This window comes from Felis catus, chromosome B2, assembly GCF_018350175.1.
Source record: "Felis catus isolate Fca126 chromosome B2, F.catus_Fca126_mat1.0, whole genome shotgun sequence".
Classification (NCBI taxonomy): Eukaryota; Metazoa; Chordata; class Mammalia; order Carnivora; family Felidae; genus Felis; species Felis catus.
In genome coordinates, this window is record NC_058372.1 from 32,739,073 (window position 1) to 32,761,023 (window position 21,951).

The 21,951-nt window shown below is 57.9% G+C and overlaps 1 protein-coding gene across 10 annotated transcripts in view; it reads right to left on the reverse strand.

The window, feature by feature from the left end:
* Nucleotides 1-21,951, reverse strand: part of GRM4 (glutamate metabotropic receptor 4) — a 152,925-nt gene that overhangs the window by 57,320 nt on the left and 73,654 nt on the right. For 9 of the 10 annotated variants that reach the window (XM_045057410.1, XM_045057411.1, XM_023253865.2 and 6 more), the window contains 3 exons: nucleotides 15,769-15,904; nucleotides 12,679-12,833; nucleotides 10,308-10,448 (listed from right to left, as the gene is read on the reverse strand). In XM_045057410.1, the coding sequence (XP_044913345.1) occupies nucleotides 10,308-10,448; nucleotides 12,679-12,833; nucleotides 15,769-15,904 (432 nt within the window). Of the gene's footprint in view, nucleotides 1-10,307; nucleotides 10,449-12,678; nucleotides 12,834-15,768; nucleotides 15,905-20,951; nucleotides 21,099-21,951 lie in introns of those variants that run through there. The other variant, XM_019830473.2, reaches the window with a different exon arrangement.

Here is a 21,951-nt window from a genome sequence, read left to right on the forward strand (position 1 = left end):
GCGTCTGATCACAAAGTTCTGAAGACCAGGAGAGATGCAGAAGGGACAATCCTGTCCCGAAAGGGCAATAGAGGGAGGGGGCGGGGGCAGGGTTGCATGGAAAGCCCCAGCCCTGGACCCCACCCAGCCCCAGGTCCTGCTCCCCTCGGCCTGAGGAATGGAAAACATAAAACACCACTCAACAAACCCGCACTCCCATCACACCCTCATTTCTTATGGGTGAGAGACTGAATTATCAACCACGATGGAGGGGAGGCTGTGGCCGCTGCAGAGAGCAAGCAGCTCTCTCCCAAAGCCAAGGACACACCGGGCCGAGGGACCCCGGCTGCACCTCCCCACCTGAGCTACCCTCAGCCTCTCCTCTCTCCTCCTCCAGGGGTCCCTCCTCACTGGGGGAGGAATGAAGTATCCATTCCTGGGCCTCTTGGGTCCAGGACCAAGTGCTCTCGCTGGGATCACGAGCCACCTGCACGGACACCAGACTGGGGAAGACCCTCCCCAGGAGAGTCCGCTTCTGCCTGGGGAAGCTTCTGCAGGAAGGGGTCTGGGATCCTGTGGGCTCTCAGGAGCCCATCAGTGCTGCCCCTCCAGAATCTCCACCCCAGAGTTGTCAAAGGGCCAGCCATGCACTTCCAGAGACTTCTCCACACACTTTCGTCACATCCTTGACTTTTATCTCAAATCCAGCCCCAATTACAGATGAGAAAACAGGTCCGGCAAGGACCTTTATTCACAAGGGTACACCAGGCCTTGAGCGCACCCTCTACGACACCTCTCGAACCCCAAGGGCCCTTCTCCTGAGCTCCTCAGGAAGCAACAATGACAGAGCCTAAGTGGCTCACAGTGCTGGGGGCGGGGGGTGGACAGGAATCATAAACACAAGTTAAACAAGGACAAGTGCTCTGTCCTGAATGTTTGACGCCGTGCCCGTAACCAGCATGGCTCCCCGCACACCTCCTGATTCCTCAGCAAATAACCCTACGGCATGGCTGGTGCTCACCGAGAGGCGTGCTTCACACGCCTGGCATTTTCTCTTCCCCGAGGGAGGCAGGCGGAACTGGCCCCCTCACAGAGGACGTAACTGAGGCTTGCAAGTGGTCAAGCGATGTGTCCAGAATCTTACAGGAATCCTGGCAACTAGCACATGGGCATACACACCTGGGGACTGGCCTGGCTGGTAAGCGGCAGAGCTGGGATTTGAACCTGGATCTCTCTAGCTCCATAGGAGTTTCCTCCACCCTGAACAGTGCCTCCCCTTCTTCTCCCTCCATCCAGTCCCTGGTCTGCCTCCTTCCCTCCCTCTGGGGCCCAGGGGTCAAGGATCCCTTTCGCCAGGGCTAGAGGAGGTGGTGGCCGTGGAGAGAAGGGGGAGTCGGGAAATCCCCTCACGGATGGGCGGGACCCCCAGGCCCAGGCAGTTCCAGAAGGAAGCATGACACACATTTCTGAGAGCTATCGGAAGAGACAAATCCCAGACACATGGTGGCAATGACAGCAGCAACAGTCTGAAGATGTCCTAATTGTGTCCCCGGGTACAGTGAGCCAGAGATGCGTTTGGCTCTGCCACGGGTGACAGCCAGCCGGGAAAGCATCGGGAGAGGATTTTCTCCGTCAAAACCCTGCAGCGATGGTTACTACGGTGACTGCAGCCTTTGTCTGCAGGTTGTAAATTGTAATTGAAATGAGTTTTCAAGGTTGAAATAATCAGAGTTCCTCCTCATCTCCCCCATCACCTCCCCACAACTCACCCCACCTAACTGCAACCCTCCTGAGTTCCTCCCTCGCTCGCGCGCCACGCATTCTTGAAGCGGCTCCCTCACGTAAAGGAATACAAAATCAATTACGTGTATACTCGCCCATGTACACGTCTACGCGTGCACCTGCATGCACTGATACACAAGGTCTATACACACACCCGTGTTCAAACACATATAAGCACAGGTAACATATATATCGCGTGGCACTCATCCAAACAGAGTCACCAACAGATTCACCCACTGTTGGGCCAAGAAGCCCACCAGTGTTTTCTTTGGGAGGTGACACCCGGAAGCACCAGCAGCGGGTAGGAACCAGAAATGGGGAAGGGAGGCAGCTGATACCGGGTGGGCTCAACCCCGCTGGGGACCGCCGGGACACTGCGTCACAGACACAGTGTTGCCCATCGGAGGAGACAAACACTCTAGCTCCTGCCAATCTTGGGCCAAGGGCTGCTCCCAGGGGCATTAATTAACTCCACTGGCAGAGACAGGGTGGGGGAGCACGGAGGGGACTGTGGGGGAGCTGCTGGCATGTCCACAGTCACAGCCACGTGTACTCCAGCAAGGTGCGTGGGCACAACACACACATCTACACGTAGAAGCCTGAATTTACATACAAATATGCAAACGTACACACCAGTGTTCATCCCTTGGGCAGACTTCCAGGGAGAAGCGTAAGAGGGTCCCAGGATCCGCCCAGCTGGGCCTGTCTCCTGGCTCCACCCCGGACCAGCTCTATGACCTAGGTCAAGTAAGATCTCCATTCCTCAAATATAAATTCGAGGTACTCATACTGACCTTGAGGGGCCAGGGGGAGGATGAAGGGGGCACAGACATAACACACAGCATCATACCTTATATACAGAAGGGCTTTGTAAACCTGTTTCCTGTCCTCCCGGGCCCTCCTCCCCCGGGCAGCATCCCACAGCCAGGGGCCTCTCCCCAAGCCCGGGCACCCCTTCCGTCCTGCCTACGGCCTGGCACAGGCTGGCTCTCCTTCCCTCCAGTTGAGATAAGCGTGGGGTGCCCACCCCAGGCAGACAGGGGCCCAGGTCAGCCCGCCCGCTGATACGCAGATGGGGGGACAAAGCTGCCACACTGTGCTTTCTGGCCATCCCCCTTTTTCCTGACCTCCTGTGGTTGAGGCATTCTCCCTGTCACTTCCCTGAAACACACAGGTTTCTCTGAGGGTCCCCTGAGTCCTGCTCCTGAGGCTGGGCTCCACGCTCTCCAGTCCTGCCTGTCGTGCCCCAAAATCACATGACAGGCTGTCCCTTGTCCAGGGTCCCATTCCTATTCTTCAGCCTCATACCCTGGTTCCTGCTGAGCCCTGCCCTCCATCAACACACCTGCTTTCCAGTCTGAGGTATCTCTAACTCAGCCTGGTCCCCTCTGTCCCTCAGCCTGTTTCCCCAAACCCAGCATCCACTCTCTCCTCTCTGTCCCAGGGAACCACCTCAGGTGTCTCCGGGATTACCGGTTGGGGCAGATGGGGATCACCACCTCAGTGGCACGAGGTAAGGTGACCTGGCCAGTCGAGGCGGACTCCTGTCTCCCAGCTGTTCTCTCTGGCTCTGTGGTGGTACATTCCAGCTGCAGGCCCCTTTCGAAGGTAAACAATTCTTGCGGACCCGCAAGAATATGACCCCAGGATGAAAATATTGACATTGGAAGTTGGTGGTCCCAGCTGTGACAGAGACTTCCAATTGCAGATGACCACAGCAGCGGAGAAGCTCTGTCTCTGAAATTGGTAAAGATACCTTCCGGAAGGCCGCTGCATGAAAAAGCAAAGTTCAAGTCTCATCCTGGAACTCCTAGGTCCCTGAGAGTCTGACTTCAAGCACGTGTCTCCAGATGTTCACAGATCCCCAGTTCGAGAAACAGGATATGTGTGTCGGGGCCAGATGGGAGCAGCCTGAACCCCCCCCCCCCCTTCGGCCTCTTGCAGACCTGGCGAGTTGCTTAGCATCTCTGAGTTCTGGTCCCCTGGTCTGTGAAAGGCACCCGGCACCCAGGACCACTAGACAAGAGTAATACCTGGAGAAGAGCAAGCAAGGCCGTTCTCTGCCCCTTGCTGATTCTAAGGCCTGTGCACCTCTGCCCAGGAGGAGAGCCTGGGCTTAACTCTCCTGGACAGGGTAGGACGGGACCTGGGGGCAAAGGGGAGGAGGCAGCTCCGGGGACGGGAAACACAGTCGCCCCACACGGTCGCCTCCTTTCCCCCATCACCCGGTCATGTTCCTTCCTCTTCCGGCAGAACCTGGCTCTCCCTCCAGTGGATCTTTCCCATCGGCGTGGAAATATGCTGTCGTTCCCCCCATTTAAACAAACAAAAACCCTCTCTTGACCCACACACCCCGCCCCCAGCCAGCATCCCTCTTTCTCTGTGTACAATGGAACTTCTCGAAAGCATTGTTCCTGCCCACCATCGTCAATTTCTCTCCCTTGTCTTCCTGATCAACTCCAATCCTGGTCTGGCACCCATCTCTCCAAGGAGTCTCCCCACGCTGCCAAATCCCCTCATCCGTTCTCCGTCCCATCTCACCTGCAGCGTGACCGTGCATGATGGGGACCGAGCTCTGGTCTCCACTCCTGTGCCGGCTCCTCTCCCCACCCCTTGACATCTCAGTGTCCAGGGCTCAGTGCAGGGACCCCAACGACACTCCCTCCCTTGGTGTCCCCAGCCAGCCCCATCCATGCGCTGACAACTCCCCAAATCCCAAGGCCAGCCAGGCTTCTACACCCACATCCAACAGGCATCTCAGGCCTAAACTGAGCTCCTGGCTCCCCCCCCCCCCCGCCCCAGCCCAACCTTCCTCCACCCATCTCGTGCACGCCCAAGAACCATGCAGCCACCCTTGATTTACTGTCCTCTTTCTCTCACCTCGAATCCTTCAGCGAACTCCATGGCCACTCTGCCAAACGGACAAAGAAATCTGACCCCTTCCCACCTCCAGGGCCACCACCTGCTCCAGGCCCCATTACCTCCTGCCCAGGCTACAGCACCGGCCTCTGAACTGGTCTCCCACTCTACCCTCACCCCACCTCCTCTCCAGGCCACAGAGTGAGCTTGTGAGAACAGGAATCGGATCACATCAATCCTCTTTTCAAACCCCGCAATGGCTTTGTCTCATTCTGCATAAAAGACTAAATCCCGACAAACTGCCCACAAGGCCCACTGGGATGGGCCAGCCAGCCCCGCCTCTCTAACCTCACCTCCTTCCTGTTAATACTCTCCGCTTCAACCATTGGGCCCTCCTCACTGCTCCCCGGGCCTGCCAGGTGTGAGCCTGCCTCCGGACCTTTGCACGCACTGTGCCCTCCGCCTGGCAAGCTCGTTCCCGGGTCTCCACACGGCTGGCTGTCTCACTACCTTTGGGTCTTGGCTCAAGCATCACCTTCTCTGCAAGAACGTCTGACCTCACGATTTAAAAGCGCAACCTCCCTGATCCCCCAGAACTTTCCATTTCCTTCCAAGTGACTTCCTGAGTCTGCTCTCTCCAGGCTCACGGTTCGGCCCTCCCTGGAGACCCGTGGCACTGACTGCTAAAGCTATCCTACCCACCGTCACCTTGTCTGAAAAGCTGCATTGTCTCCCAGCTGCAGTGGGAGCTCCCCGGGCAGGCCAGTGCCCCTTACAGAGCCCAGCACGGGGGTGGCATGCAATCAGCCTCCGTGAAAGCCGCTGGAACCAGTGAGAAGCGGCACTAGGGGGCCGGGGGGTGGCAGGGAGCCCTCCGGCCACCAAGTGGCTGATGGCTTGAGTAAAGACGAATTGCTCTAATGGGTGGCACGGGCTGGCACCCACTGGAGATAATGGGTAATCCCAAATGTTGGTCTTCCCTCCTTCCCCCAGGAAGGAAGCTTCCTCGGGTTCCTTTGGGAACGCGCAAATAGGAAGATCCTTCAAAGCCAGGCTTGGAATACCCAGGAAGGCCCCGGGGCTAGGACATCAGCTGCTCTGAGGCGGGATATTTGTGGAGCTAGACAGGCCAGGTTCAAATCCCAGCCTCTGCTACGCGTGATCTTGTGCCTTTGGGCAAGTCTCTCTGTGCCTCAGTTTCCTCATCTGTAAAAGAGGTTGCCGGGAAGATTAAAAGCAAACCACTAGAACAGAGCTTGACAAGTAACAAATGCCATCTAACGACTAGCTGTTGTTACCATTGGTGGTGGTGGTGTGGCTGTTAGCACGGTCTGCGTGACAGGAGTCTCCCCACACATCCCAGCTGCCATGAGGCCACCCTCCCTCTCGGAGTTCCCAGCCCCTGGGAACAGCAGGCAGTAAATTTCTCCTGTTTCCTCATAAACCGGGCCTTCCTCTGCTCAGCCATCACCTGGCTGGCAGGCTGTCAAAAAGATAGATGCTACATCTGCCTTGTTTACGGCTTCAATTCCCGAACCCTCTCTGCGTGCTCCCAGGGAGGGGCCCGGGAGATGGGGAGGGCTCCCCTGGGCCTTGACAGCTGCAAAGACTCCCCACTCAGGGACCCCTACCTGGCTCAGGTGCAGGGTGGTCCCTGGGCAATTTGGAAGCGCTCCCCACAGATCACTTCCATCCCTTCCCTGGGAAAAGGGGAGCGAGACAGCTCTGCTGGGACGGGGATGGCCATGGGTACCGAGGCCTCAAGAGGTAAAACGCCCCGCCAAGGTCCCACAGCTGGGAAGCGGCCGCACCAGGCCTCACACCCAGGTCTGCTCTCACCCTTAGCATTTGGAGACATACCAGCCCGATCTCCAAATGCCAATATCTGCTGCTCTTATGAGACTATGTCCGGTCACAGCCGTTCTCTCCCCAGCCATTCGGCACGCAGGCTGGAGGTGCTGGGGAAGTGGCGCCCTCCAGGAGCGGCATGTGGGACTGAAACAGGCAGAGGCCAACTGCAGAATCTGTTTGCATCAAGGGGACCAGAGTGGGCCAATAGGAGGCCACCAGTGCTGAGGGGCAGGCGTCCTGGAAGAAGTAAGTGGGAAGCCAGACTCTGGAGACAGCCTGGGGGTACGTAGAGAACAGAGAGCCTGCCTGGGCTGGCGGGGGCGGGGTGGGGTGGGGTGGGGGGAGCGGCAAGACTGAGGGGGCCTGGAGAAGTGGGAAGGAAGGACACAGGAGAGACAGCAGCACCAGCCCTAGGGCCGGGCTGCCTGGGTATAAATCCAGTTCTGCCAATTTTCTAGTGCTATGATGTTCTCAAATGGCCTCAGTAGCCTCTTCCGTAAAATGGGTTCTGCACCTGTGCCTTTACCAACTGTCCTCTCGCATCCGGGATCCTACAGCTGACGGAATTGGTACCAACAGACTTGGAAACCCCCCTCTCCCACTCACCCTCCACATCAACAACCACTGTACCAACACTGATCATACACATCATTTTGCAGCCAGCCTCTTCGTGCATGGTATCCCCCCGCCCCCCATCCTCACCACAGCCCACGGAGATGGGCAGCGACTCCCCTGCCTTCTCTGAGACTCGGAGAGGTGAAATGACCTGTCCAAGGTCTCACAGCAGGGAGGACACAGAGTTCAGATCCAGACCCGGGGATGAGTCCTTCCCCTGCCCTCCCCGCCCCCACCACCAGCTGTCCCGGGGCAGAGCAGCACTCCGTGGGTGTCACCCAGGCCCCTGGGCCTAAGACATTCTCCTAAGGGAGCGGCTCAGCTCAAACCTGGGCGGGGCCATGGGAAGCCAGAGCCGCCTCCCCCTCACCCAGGGTGGGTCTCAGGCCCCACAGCGAACATTCCTGGCTGTAGCCCTGCTCCTCACGTTAGCCCGAGATAGACGGGCTCACCGTGCCTGACCTGGGGCCACGCCGGGACTCTTGCCAGCCTCTCCTGGGGCTTCAGCTGCAGCAGGAGGGCTCAGGGTCAGCTGTATCGTGCTGTCCTTCTCCTCACCACCTGTGTTCATGCAAGCCTCAGCTGTTTTGTTCATGCCTTCCCCCAGTCTGCAGGTCTGGGGTGCAAGCCGTCCTCCCTCCCATCACCGCCTCTCCCTCTGAGCCAGGGGCTACCACATTTTACTGCACGGTAGAACCACCTGGGGGACTTTTTAAAAAAATCCCGATGCCCAGGTTGCACCCAGAACCAATTCCCTCAGAATGTCTGGGGGTGGGAGTCAGGCATCAGTAGCTTTAAAAGCTCCCACGGAAATTCACCGTGAACAAGGCTGTCCCCACCCCGGTTCCCAGCCCTAGGTACACATAAAATCACCTGGGGGAGCTTTCCCAAAACCCGTAGGCCAGGCCCCACCCCTCAGGTTCTGATGTAACGGGTCTGGGGTGGTGCTGGTATAGTTTTAAAAGCTCCCAGGTGATTCTGATGCACAGCCGGGCCTGAGAGCCACCGTTTCCCAATTCATCAAGTGCTTCCATTAATACTTTGTCACTTCCACCCCGAGATACCCTCTGGCCCGGTTCACCATCAATCCCATTTCTCAGATAAGAAAGCAAAGGCCCAGAGAGGTCACAAGAGCGTGCCTCAGGCTCGCAGGGAAGGTCTACACTCTTCTGGATTCTGCTCTAGGCCTCCTTCCTCCACCTGCTCCTACAGCCCAAACATCTCCCTCGGGGCTGCGGAGATGTACCCCTCTCCCCAGTTCACCAGCGCGGCGGCGGGAGACGTTTGCGAATCCTGACCCGAGACCTGGGCGTCTGGGTAGAGCCTACGGGGGCTGACCAAGGCCCTCTCCCTCCCGCCCCTCCCAGACCAAGAGGTGACTCCAGAAAGCCCCTCGCCTTTGGCAGGCTAGGCACGGGAGGCCCCAGATACCCATCTTGCCCCAGCTCCGGTCTCACCTATTCCCATCCTCGAGTCAGGCCTGGTGACCTATGATCAGGGAGAACTCACCATTTTCCAACGCCACTTAGGCGCTTTTAAGAATAAAAGGGATGTGTTCAAAAATTATGCCAGGAGAAAAGGAGGGAACAAGAAGCTCGGTCACCCTACCCATGAAGGTTCAGGCTCCTGTGCTCAGGCATGTTTGTACTTCTTAAACCTCCTCCGTGATTACTGCCTGATGAAGGCATTTGCTGTGCAGCCTTCGGCAAGTTGCTTGGCCTCTCTGACTCCCCATAGTATCCTGTATAAGACGGGGACCACAAAAGTCCCTAGAGCTGTTTTAAGAGTGAAATGAGATGATGCCTGTAAAGTATCTGGAACACAACAGATACTTAACACACAGTGGTATTTATGGCTATTAGCTCATCCAGGAACATAAGCCCCCACATAAGACAAATACACACATATGCCTTCTCCCTTAGACATACCAACTCATGCACATACACAATCGCACACACCCGTGTGTGCACACACACACACTGCCACGTACACCCACACGTGAGCTTGCCTGCTGGGCCCCGGGGGATACCCATGGTCCTAAGTGGCCAATATTCCTGATTCCCAGAGGGCCCTGGCCACCAGAGGGCAGCATCCACCTCACCTGCCCACCAACCTAATCACGCTTCCTCCTCCCCCAGCCCTGGGGATCTCCCCACTGCCTAACATTCCATTCAGCATGTCCCTGCACCCAGTCAGGTGGCCCTGTGCTCATCTGGCCCTCCTCCCAAGCTACACAGAATAGCCCAGAAGGGTACAAGAGGGACTTCACCACCCTCACATAGGTACCACTCATGTTGAAGACACCCGGAGCCCCCTCAAAGTCACTGAGGCAGGATCCTGCTGCAGGACTGCCCAGACCAAGAGCACACAAGGACCCACACCTGAATGTATACAAACGTGAACACACCATGATGGCTACCCTAGGGGACTTAGGGCCTGGAGCTCAGACCTGAGTTCAAATCCTGCTCAACCACCCTCCATCTATGAGAACTCAGGTCCCTTTACTTACCTTCTCTAAGCCTCTTTTCCAATCTGTAAAACGGACCCATTGTCCCATCCTCCTGGGGCTCATTCCCTATCCTTTTCAGGACTATGCCCGAAAGCTACCTTTACAGGAAGGCCATCTCTCTTTTTTTGGTTTGTTCTGTTTTGTTTCTACTGCACATTTGCTTTCTGACATATTCTATAGTTGATTTATTTATCTCGATTAAACGTTTTCCTACTAGGATAAAAATTCCAAGAGATTTTTGACTCTTTCATTCGGTGCTATATCCACAGCGCTTAGAACAGGGCCAGGCACACCCTGAGAATCAAACTGGCGTTCGTTGAATGGCTGAGGGAACCGAGAGGTTTCTGCACAATGCTCACACCGGTGAGCTTCTGGACTCCCACACAGGGCAGCTGGGGTCAATTCTGTGGGCTCGTCCTAGGGACATCCAGATGGACCCCGAGGTGGCCACAGGCCGGAGGGAAACTCTGCCGAGATCCAGGAGCCCCTTCCCCCCACCATCCCCAGCAGCATCAAGGATGCATGAGAGCACCTTGAGTTTCTCGGATTCTGAGCCCTCCCACACCCAAGGCCTCCATCCAGAATGGCCCTGAACCGCCCCCTCAGACCCCGCCCCCAGGCTCCACCCCCCCCCACGGCCCGCCCCACTCCTGCGGTAGGGCCACCCCCCCGCCCCCCAGGCCCAGCCTGGCCCCGCCCCGCGCGTGCTCACTGGTGCACTTCTTGACGTGGCTGCCCTTCTTGAGCGCGTGGCGGCTGAGCTTGCAATGGAAGTTGTCCTCCCAGAACTCGGCAAACCAGATGTTGCGCCGGTTGTTGTCCAGCGTGCGGCTGGAGAAGTAGCGGTCGAAGCCTGGCAGGGAACCAACCAAGACGTCAGGGCCTCGCGCCCCCCTTCCCCACCTGCCCCCGGCCCTTGCCGCCTCCACTACCCAGAGATTTAGGGATGGCCCAAGCAGAGGGAGGGAGGAAGGGAAGAGCATAGCCTCTGATCCAGGGCCCGGCCGGGGGAAAAAAAACAAAATGTGGAGCTTTTCATTTCATTCAAGATGAAAAGAGCTGTATTAAGTCCCAGGGGGAGCACGTGTAATCTTACAACTGCTGCCTTTATGGAAGAGAAGTGCCCGGTGAGGTGCTTTGCCTTTTAACCCCCAGAATGCTAATATCGGGCCTCTGTGAGAAGGAGCCACCTGGGCGTCCTGCGATCAGAACAGAGAGTCTGGTGGGGGCTGACCAAAGCTGGGAGCACCTAAGCTCTCTGGTTCTGAAAAGACCAGACAAGAGAGGGGAGGGGATGACCCAGGTCACACAGCAAGACCAGGGCCTAGATCTTCTGCCTTCAAGTCCAGAACTGCCCCATCATTGACAGACATGGCTTCCTCCTTCAGATGTTCCAAAGAGGACTCACCAACACAGCTCTAAGCCCAGAACCAGCCCCCGCCCCCCCGGGGTGGGCAGGCTGGCGGGTGAAGAATGCCTCGGCTCTCCTCCCAGTGCCCCTTCTGTATTGATGACTGTTCCAGGTAATGTGCCCAGTTGACTGGGCTCTTTGGGGTGGGCCAAAAGTTCCAGAAGTTCAGTAGGGTCCACACCATGTGGTGAGCTTCCTGTCTAGGGCCGGGTTCAAGTGGAGGCTCAGCGGCTGTAGGAGAGGCCGGGTTCAAGTGGAGGCCCAGCGGCAGGAGAAAAGCTGACATCGGTGAGGGACTGGGCTAGGGCAGGGTCTCCCAGCCTTGGTGCTCTGGACACTTGGGGCCCCATCATTCTCTGTTGTGGGGGACTGTCCTGTGCAGTGCAGGATGTGAACAGCATCCCTAGACTCCACCCACTCGATGCCTGTAGCATCACCCGCCTCCCCCCCCCCCAGTTGTGACAACCAAAAATGTCTCCAGACATTGCCAAAGGGCATTTGGGGGTCAAATCACCCCCAGGTGAGAACCACTGCTCAAAGTCTTCTCTAATATCCCAGAGAGGAAAGGGACTTTGTCAAGCAAGTTCTGGGGTTCTAATCCCAGCTATGCGACTTAATAGCCACTATATGTCACTTAATCTCTCTGAGCCTTAATGCATTCATTTACTAAATGTGGATAAAAGTGTCCTGTGGGGTTGCTGAGAAGACTAAATGAGATGTCTACCAATAGCCAGTGTTACTGTTATTTTGTATTTACTATGGCTCGAGGCTGAGAAGGGTAATGTGGAAACTTCTGTGGCCTGTACTCCCTCTGCCTCAGGGCAAAGAGAGAACACTGCTGTGTGACCTTGAGCAAGTGCCTCCCATGCTCCGGCCTTGGTGTCTTGGAAAGTTCGGTAGAGACAGATGTCTGCAGGCCTTCCCAGCTCCATCAGTGCTGGATTCTATTTAACGAAGCAAGAGCAGGGGAGAAGGCTCTGGGAGCCTGCCTCCCCTGTGGTGAGGACAGTGAGATCCCTGCCAAATTGGGCCATTAATGGGAACTTCACGCCTCACTCACAGCGAGGTTCTAGCCAGGGCAGCCCGTCCCTGCCCAGGGTGATTGTGGGTTCTGCCCCAAGAAGAAGGGATGCCAGGCAGGACAGGCCCAACCCCAACACCACCCAGGGCTTGCCAGACCCAGGCAGCCCTGCAGGGAGAACCCTGCCCCCCCCCACCCCCGGCACAGCACCCTCTTCTTGTCACCTGCTGGGAGCTCCCAGCCCCTTCTGACAGAGGACTTGCCCCAGGCAGGGCGAGGGCCTTGCCTCTTCGTCCCAGATGAGAGAAGTGTTTGGGGATGAAGGAAAGTCCTTGATAAATAAGCTTCCTGTACGTGCCACACGTGCCCCATGTTCCCCACGCCCAAAAATATCTGAGAAGGGAGAAGAAAGGTGCTGAATCTGGATTTGAATCCCAGCGGGGCTGAGTGTAGCCAGAAAGGCCGCGCAGCCTAGAACATCAGCACAAAGAAGGTGTGGGTCAAGGTGGAGGAAAGAGGTGGGACGCGGGAAGATGGGGATTGGGTGAGGAATGGTGGAGGGGGACGGAAGGAGGAACAGCTGAGGATGACCCCGACAGTGGTGGCAGGCAAGAGCGGCGGGCACGCGGCCCCCGGGGCTGCCGGGCCTACCTCGCACAGACATCCTCTTGGGGAGGATGGTGACAGCGCCCTCCGCCACCTCCTCCAGGTGCAGCACAGGTGCGCTCTTGGAGCCCCAGCTGTCCGAGCCCATCCAGAAGAAGTGGCCTGTCTGGTTAGCCTTCCGTGCTGCCTCCAGCACATGCCTGTGGGAACACACGCCAGCCCAGCCCAGCCGTGTCTGCCCGTGCAACTGCCCCACCCTGGCCACACCTGCTTGGGGGCCCTTGGCTGACCCTGCCCAGACACACACCTGTCCCCCCAGGCCCATCGTTCCCCCTGCCCCAAACCTGCCTACAGGCCCATGGCTGCCCCCCTCTCAACCCATACCTGTTCCTGTAGCCCCTGCCTGTCCCTTGGGCCCACCCCTGCCCACAGGCCCAGCATGCTCCCCCAGACCCACTCCTGCCCCCAGGGCCACGTCTGTCCCTGCACCGTACGTGCCCCGTATCTGACTCAGGCCCCTGGAACTACATCTACCCAGCCTGGATCTTCTCGGGTTTGTGTCACCCGGCCCTAATCCCATGACCACATCTCTTGGATCCTTTTCACATGTATATGTGTGCACATGCGAACACACACACACACACACACACACACACACACACACACACATCACTTTACACCCTTACTCCTCTGCACTTGGGCCAGCAGAGCCCTCTCCTCCCCACCTCTTCCGGTGCCAAAAGCCCAGGGCCTCCAAAGAGCTGCTTTCCACACCCTCCTGGATGGAGGGTGTCACAGTCCTACTGTGACATTGGTCGTAATCAAATCAGGGACCCTAGAGCCCAGCACAGGGCGTGGCCCACAGGAGATGCTCAGGGATGAGAAAACCAAGGAGGACTGGGAAGAATTCCCCCAAGCCAGCGCTTCCCATGGGGGGCCGGGGGGGGCGGGACGGGGAGACTGGAGCACAGAGGAGGCAAGCAACTTGCTCGGGATTGCACAGCAAGTAAGAGTCTGTGATGCTGGAAACTGGGACACAGCCACCAGGGCTTGAGAGTGGCTGCTGGGCCTGTGCAGGAGGCAGCCAGCTGGGGTGGGACAGCCTGGGGCTGCCAGGGACAAACATGTTTCCAGGCCACAGAGCCCATACCTTCCCTCCTTCAGCATCTCCCAACTCTCGATATTCCCGGTCCCCCAAATTTGCTGCAGCCCCCCACCCGCCAGGGCACATTAATCTAGCGGGGGGGGGGGGGGCTGCTCAGAAGCCACACCCACAGCCCTATTAATACCCACTTGCATTTGGCCAGCCAGAGATGACCAGAGCTCCCAGGCTTCCATCCCTGCAAAGTCACCTGGGTTTATTTTTACTTCTGTTTGCTTCTGAAAATACATGTGGATTTCCAGAAATGCCTCTGCACCCCCCACCCCACACTTCCTGCTACCGGTCCTTCTGGAGTCAGCCCTCCCCTCTGTGGGATACATGGCCCAGTGCCTTCATCTCTCCCTCCCAGCACATGGGTCCATCTGAGCTAAGCAGGGGGCCTAGAGCGGGGTGCATCCCTGGGTGGGGTATGGGATCTGAGCGCCAGGCTTTGGGGTGGGGGCAGGGACAGGAATGCAGGGACCAGTGATTTAGGTGAGGCAAAGGACCTCTGAAGGGGCCCTCCTGCCCCAGGAGCTGGCAGACCTGTGGGTAACAGGAATGTCCTGGGGCAGAATTTAAGGGGCCTGAAAGCCTTGACGGGGGCAGGAGCAACTTCCGGGCTCAGCAGCCTGACTCCCCCTTCCCAGCCTTTCACTGCCTGAGATACCTCCCCCTTAGAGCTGGTCTTTTGGCTTTTGAGGCCTTAATGATCTTCCAGAACTTCCCCCTCCTTCCTTGCAGGGACCTGGCAGTGACTCCTGGGGGAAGTCTGTTTTGCTGCAACTCAGGAGTCCAGGATGGGGTCCTTATAAGTGGGGAAAGTGTCGGAGGGAACAGGACCCAGATGGACACTGGTTAGCCACAGGGAAGGAGGTGCATGGGGGCAGGGGCGGACAGGGGGCCTTGGCCGGGCTGGAGGGCAGGGGAGGCCTGAGGGCACAGCACGCTATGACGCCTCAGGCCAGCTATCTGAGGGAGGAGGTCTGGGGAGAATCACACCTACCGTCTCATCCTCCTCTACAAATGCAGGGCCATGCCTCCCCCACCAGACTCTGAGCTGCGTCTCCCCCTCAGGCTGAGGCTCCCTGAGGGCAGGGCTGTGTCTCCCCTCCCCAGACTGGGGCTCCCCGAGCTCAGAGCTTGTGTCTCTCCCCCTCAGGAGAATCGCGGAGGTCTGGCCCCCCACCCCTTGGCCTTGATATCAGTCTGAGAGGTAGTAGCAGGGGGAAGGGCAGGAAGAAGGGAAGTGGGTTAATAGGGGTGGATGCTCAGGGGTCATCTTTGAAGTGCTCCCGAGATTCTGACTCAGGACGAGAGGCAGACGTGCAGACAGGTGAGCTGACCCAGCATTTATACTGTGTGGTCGTCGCACCCAAAGTCCACCCATTTCCTCTGCAAATGCTCAGGGAGGGGACTGAGGCTCAGGGGTGAGTGTGTACCCAAGCAGGACTAGAACCGCAGCCCAGGCCTCTTCCCACTGCTCCAAGCTTTGTCCAGGAAAGGAGGCAGGGGCTCCCCACACACTGGGCACCTGCTACGCAGGACTCTGCTCTAAGCCCTTTATGCACATTCTTGCATTCAGTTCTCAAACCTCAGGCAGGCATCATTAACCCCCCCACCGTCTTTTAAGCAATAAAGAGGCACAGAGAGGTTGAGAAGTTTGCCTCAGGTCACACTGCTAGGAGGAGGGAGAGCAGGATTAGAACCTAAGTGCTTTGGCTCAAAGCCCAGGACCTTAACTCCTCTGTTAAAGTACCGGCTTACCCCGGTTGGCAGAACGGATGTAGGAAACAGAGTAGGGGAGGCGGGAGGGGTGCCCATTAGCAGTAGCCTGCGCCCCAGCCTGAGGGGTCTCCCAGCTAACACACTTACCCACCCCACCTCTCCGGATCCTAGGTGGGGTCAGGCTTGTCTAGCAAGGTCTCCAGCAGGACCTGCTGCTCTCCCCATGACTGGCTCCCAACCCCCACCCCGCGGCCGCCTGCCCTCACCTGATGTCATCCTCATTGGCAAAGATGACGACCGCCCTGGCATTTGAGGTCTCCAGGAGGCGCCGGATGATCTTGTCAAATTCCCCAGGCTTGGGCTCCCGTGGTATCTTCACCGACTGAGCAATGCACACGCCCCCTGTGGGAAGGGCACCAGTCAGCCTGAGTGGGGGAGGGGGGGGCAAGGCAGCATAGGTCTGTCCCTTCTTCACCCCACCCCCTCGGACACACACTCACTCCAGGAGACGGAGGCCAGGGGCTGCCCTTGGTCCCCCAGCTGGACCCCTAACTCCAAAGTCCTGATTTCTAGGCACAGTCTGTGTGGTTAGAACAGCCACAGTACAGGGGACCTGGGTGGTTCAGTTGGTTAAGCATCCGACTGCGGCTCAGGTCATAATCTCCCGGTTCACGGGTTCGAGCCCTGCAGCCGGCTCTGTGCTGACAGCTCGGAGCCTAGAGCCTGCTTCAGATTCTGTGTGTGTGTGTGTGTGTCTCTCTCTCTCTCTCTCTCTGCCCCTCCCCCACTAGTGCTCTTTCAAAAAATAAATACGGTGTTAAAAAATTTTTTTACAACGGCCACACTACAAAGTTCGGTTCCACCACTCACCAGCTGGATGACCCTGGACATGTCACTTAAGTTCTCTGTGCCTCAGTTCCCCCATATATAAACAGGCTGCTAGCAAGAGACGATACAGCAGTGTTGAGGAGCTGGGCCGCCTAGGTGTCAACCTCAGCTCTGCTACTTACTACTTACTGTGTGACCTCAGGGTGGTTACTGAACCTCTCTGTGCCTCAAATACATCATCTACAAAGTGAAGATACTACTACTACTTACTTTACACGGTTGTTACAAAGCTAAGTGAGTTAGTGCACATAAATGCCATAATGTTTGGCACGTAGAGAGAGTGCTTAGTAGACGTTGGTTATTTTCATTGAGGCCACCTCCTAAGGCGTCGTGGAGCCGTAAACCTGAGAAGACAGCAAGTTGCCCACCCTGGGCCATTGTCGCCCCCCACATCCACATCCACGCGCACCTCCCAGGGCTCTTGTCCCCGGGCCGTGTGCTCATCAACAGGCCCCCTCGGCAAGAGCACCGTGTGGCTGCTGGCTCGTACCTGTACATCCTGCGTATGTACGAGCCGGGACAACCGGGTACGTCCCGGGCACATCCCGGGCCGGCCGGCCATCCAGTTCTCCCCAAGCTCCTCTCCGGGCACTCACAGACTCCTCCGTACGTAGCCTCCCCAGCTCCCACTCCACTCCTTGGCCCTGCAGGGTGCCTCTCCCCATCTTATTCGTGAGCAAATTCCCAGCTGGGAGTTCAAGAGCCATTCTAACAGAGTGCTTCAGGAGGAGCTCAGAAGGGGTCAGGGAGTCTTTGGGAGCCCCCCTGTCTCTCCTTCTTCCCTGGCCCACTGCCTGCCTGCCTGGGTCTTGGGGGGGCGTTGTGGGGGAGACAAGAGGCCAGGGCCTGCCTATCTCCTGAGCTCATCCTCTACAAGAAGCCCAGCCCCATGCCTGCGGGAGCATCTGGGAGGCAGCGTCAATCTGAGGGCCAGGTTCACAGAATCTGTGAGGCTCACAGAAACCCTGGGAGCACTGTAGACTTTCCCCAGCCAGTCCCCAGCCTTCGACATGTCTCTCCAGGGCTGGCGGGAGACAGGTGTCATTCATGCATCCCACCTGATCTGGCACAAAAGCACTTGTGGAGCACTGTTTCTGGTATCAACGGCACCTGACAGACGAGGAACCTAAGGCTCAGAGAAAAGAAGTAGCTTGCAGGGCCACATGGTTCCCTGCCCCTACTGGGATACAGAGCAGGGGAGCCCCCAGGGATTAAGAACCCCAGGGCCCCGGGTGGCAGAGTCAGGGCTCAGCGGATAGAAAAGTGTGGGGGGTTATTCTTAATGAAGCAGATCCTTTATCGAAGACTGTCGGCCTCCTCTGGGTTCTGCTCAAGGGTCTCAGCCCAGCTCCACCCCAAACAGGATCCCTTGGGGACCCAGCAATGCCTCAAACCATCTACCTTGGTTGGGCACCCGGCTGCTGCTACCCCTGGGCTTCCAAATGGCCTCTCTGCCCATGCCGAGGCCACCTGATGCTTCTGCACAGGTTCCACACACCTTTGTGTGGGGGCCTGCGCTGCGAGGGGCCCACAGTCCTGGGACACACACCCTACCCCACCAGGAAAAGTATCAAAACCCAAGCCCCGGGGCGCCTAGGTGGCGCAGTTGGTTAAGCGTCCGACTTCAGCCAGGTCACGATCTCGCGGTCCGGGAGTTCGAGCCCCACATCAGGCTCTGGGCTGATGACTCAGAGCCTGGAGCCTATTTCCGATTCTGTGTCTCCCTCTCTCTCTCTGCCCCTCCCCCGTTCATGCTCTGTCTCTCTCTGTCCCAAAAATAAATAAACGTTGAAAAAAAAATTAAAAAAAAACCCAAGCCCCACCACCCAGGAAGGGCTTCTACCCTTGGGCAGGGAGGGAGGTGGCAACCAGGAAAGGCTGCCCAAAGGCAGTGACCTGAGCTGAGTCTGAGGGAGGAGGCGTAAGCAGACAGATGTGGGACACTCTGGGGAAAAACAAGGTACCCTCACTACAAGAGGGGTTGCTCTGCGCCAGGCACCTGCCAGGCCTGGGGCCGCACGACACACGGGCACTCTCACATCCCTGTCCCCAGGAAGTAGACCCCCTGGTTCTCCGCAGCAGGCAAAGCAGCCCTCTGCCCCTACCCACTGACCAGAACCCCCCTCCCTTACTTTCTGCCTCTTTGGGGCAGGCAGAGCTCCTCAGGTCTCTCCTTAGGCACCAAAGAAATCCCAAGCGCTACAGAAGACCATGGTCATCAGAGCTCATGGGAAAGAGAGAGGAGGAGAGAAGGAGGGAGGGTGCCTGGGTAGGACTGGTCCCTCCAGTCCCGGGTCCTGCAGAGAGAGCCAAAGGGAGCCAATCTGCTGCCCACAGCGCTGGCCCCGCACTAATGGCGGCTGGGTAGACCCTCTGCTCCCAGCTAAACCCTCCATATGGTTCCTTTCCAGTTAGAAAGTGGGCCAATTGTGACATTTCCCCCCCATCTGGAGAGACAGATGGACAAGGGGAGGCGGCTGGACGGGGGGGTAAGAAAGAGCCACCTGGCTCCAGGAGGGAGGAGGGGGGGTCAGGGCAGAAGGGAGGGAAGCAGGGAATGGGAGCGAATTGTTCTCAAACAGGGAGGAACTCACAGATAAGGCGGTCTTTCTGGGCCATGCCCCCCCCTTCCCAGGAGGATCCATGGGATGGTCCTACCTGACACCCCAGGGCATATCTTGCACGCTTCATTTTGCTGGTGACAGAAGAATTAAGTGACCACAGCTCCGTCAGCTAGAATGTGAGCCACAAGGTGCCTGAGATGCGAGTATGGTCTGAGCAGGATACTCTTACAGCCCCGAGGGAGGGAGGGGATTGGAGGGGAAGTTTGGGGGGTTACGCAGAGCTCAACAACAACTGTGAACATTCATGAAGCGTCTGACGCGCGGTGAATATTATTCGGCAAATTTTACAAGGATTCATTCATCTGGGGGGTCGTCGGCACATCGCCAATTTCTAGATGAAGAAACTGAAGCACAGAGAGGTCAAGTGGCTTCCCGAGGTCACACAGACAGTCAGTGGCGAGGTAGGGGTTGAAACGCAAGCCATCTGTCTCCGGCAACCGCCCCTTCTGCCAGTCCAACGTGTCATGGCTTGGGCCACGTGGACAATGGGTTGGGGTACAAGGTCAAGGGTACATCCTGCGGGCCCCAGACATGGGCATGTCTGAGCACACTGCCTGCTCTGGAGTAAGCGCCCTCTGGTGTCCCTGTCCCAAGGTGAGAAACCAAGTACCCACAGGGTCCCTTTGTGTGGCTGCCCAATTGTCCGCACGGCTGCTCTGGGGACCCCCGAATGGGGGATTAAGTGGCTGGCTCACCAGGGGCTCTGCTGACATGACGCAAGCTGTCAGTAGTGAGTGGCACCGAGGACCAGAGTAGCCTCAGAGGGACCAGCATTTACTGAAACGTGCACTGCAGGCCGGGCACGCAACGAGTCCTCACACACCCTGGGGCGGGTGCTCATAGCCCCATCTTACAGAGGAGGACTGAGGCTCGGAGGTGCTAGGTAGCTGACGGAGCTGACACGGCCAGTAAGTGGGACCGCAATCAGGGTCTGTGTCCAAACCCTCTCTTAGGCCGAGAAAGAAAAGGCCTGGGTCACTGGGTCTCTGTTGACCTACCTCCTGCCACCCCTCCCCGGCCTCGGAAAGACTCCAAGTCAGACACCAAGCCCGCCAGCCCTCTGTCCCCTCTGTCCCCTGTGCTGTCCCCGAGGCTGCAGCTCCATCACCATCACCATGGGGACCATGGCCAACGCTCCCTGGGATGCCCTCTTCAAACCTCTCTACCGGGGACGGTGCACTTGTCTGCACCCCCTGCTCCTCTCCCCATGGCCTCTCTCAATGGATAAAGTAATAATCCAAGGGTCCATACGGAGAGCACATATAATTGAATTAAACCTAAGTGGCAAAGAACACTCTCTGATCAGAGGCTGGAGCCTCCTACCTCTCCCAGACTCCAGGCGCAGGATCATAAGAAGGAAGGGGACACGCAGGAGTCTGGGTGTGGCCCCTTGAGCCCCCCTTGGCAAGCCCCTCACTCCACACCGCAACCTCCCAGCCCCCGGCAAGCACCCCAGCTGCCAGCTATAGGCTCTGATGCCCGCCAAGTCAGTGCCCCCGCTCACAGGGCCAGGGGCAGGAAGCCACAAGCACTTGCCAAGAACATCTGAGCACATGCGGGCGTGGGGACCTCAGAGACCTCCCGGCCCAAGCTGGACAGGGAGCGAGGAGGATGAGGCCAGAGAGGAGCAGGGCTTTGCCCAGGGGCACACAGCAGCTGGGGCAGACCCCACCTCCCGATGAGGCTCTCACCACTGCACCAAGGGGGTTAAAACCCAGGCCAGCCCTCTCACTGCTTCCCGCCTGCTTTGTCACAGCGTAACAGCCCAGACTAAACCCACAGTGAAGGCTGGGGCATCCCCTCACCTCCCTGGGCCCCCGCCAGCCCCCTCAGCCCTCCCAGCTCCCTCCTGCAGTGAGTGCTCAGCACACCCCCAGCTACGGTAGCACAGAGCCTGCCCTATCTCCACACCTTCCCCTCGTCCTGTGCCGTCCCACCTGTCAAAACGGACTTGTCCTCAGTCCCGTCCCTCCAGGCCCTGCCTCTGCTCTGAGAAAGCCGGACAGTTCCACGAGGGAGTATCCAAGGAACACTTTGGAGACCACAGGGCGACATCCGGTAAAGCGAAGTGTGCGGATTGCCTACAAGCCGGCCCGCCCCCTTCTGCGTTCCTCCCCAGAAACGCACACGTGGGGAGGGGGAGCCGGCCAGACACGTACCACAGCGCCGTTCGCAATAGCAAACAAACGGAAATGACCTAAACATTTTACAACAGAAGACCGGAGAAATGGGTGTTTGCCCGACGGAAAGAAAACAGCTCTCGTGTGTCGGCCCAACAAAATCCTGGGAGGGCACAAAGTCGCTCGAAAAGGCAAATCGCAACCTGATCTGTCCCATTTGTGAGGGATTTAAAGACTGCATATAATAAAACGAGATGCGGTCTGTATGGAGACGCACGTACCTCTGAGCAAAAGCTGTGTGAAGGCAGGAGCTCCTGTCTGCTAGATTCGTCGCGTGCTTGGTAAACGTGGACCCCAGGACCCAAGCGAGACAAACCTTCCAGGCACAAGGGGCAGTGAGGGCGTTCCAGTCCTCACGTGTGCAGCCTGATGGAGAACACGCCAGGGCACACCCCAGCCTCCCTATTTCATCTGTGAAATGGAGCGACTCAGCACTCGCAGCCCAGTGGCATCCACAGTGCACGGGAGGGGAGGGGTGGGGGGGGGGGTGCCTGTCTGGGACCGCCCTTCTCCTGCCAGCCTTCTGGCTCCCGAAATCCGCTCTTCCCCTGAGAACAGGCCAGGAGCTGGCCAGCTGTCCCCCGTGACTCCCCCGGGCTCCAGGCACCTGCCCCGACTTGAATGTGACACAGAGACTCCACTAGCAAAACTTGATATCGGTTGCCTGTTGTATTTTGTGGTCTCTGAGCCCCTTCCATTTGCGGCCTGGTGACCTTTCCCGGTGTTCTCCAGGCCCAGCCAAGGTATCTGTGTCGGC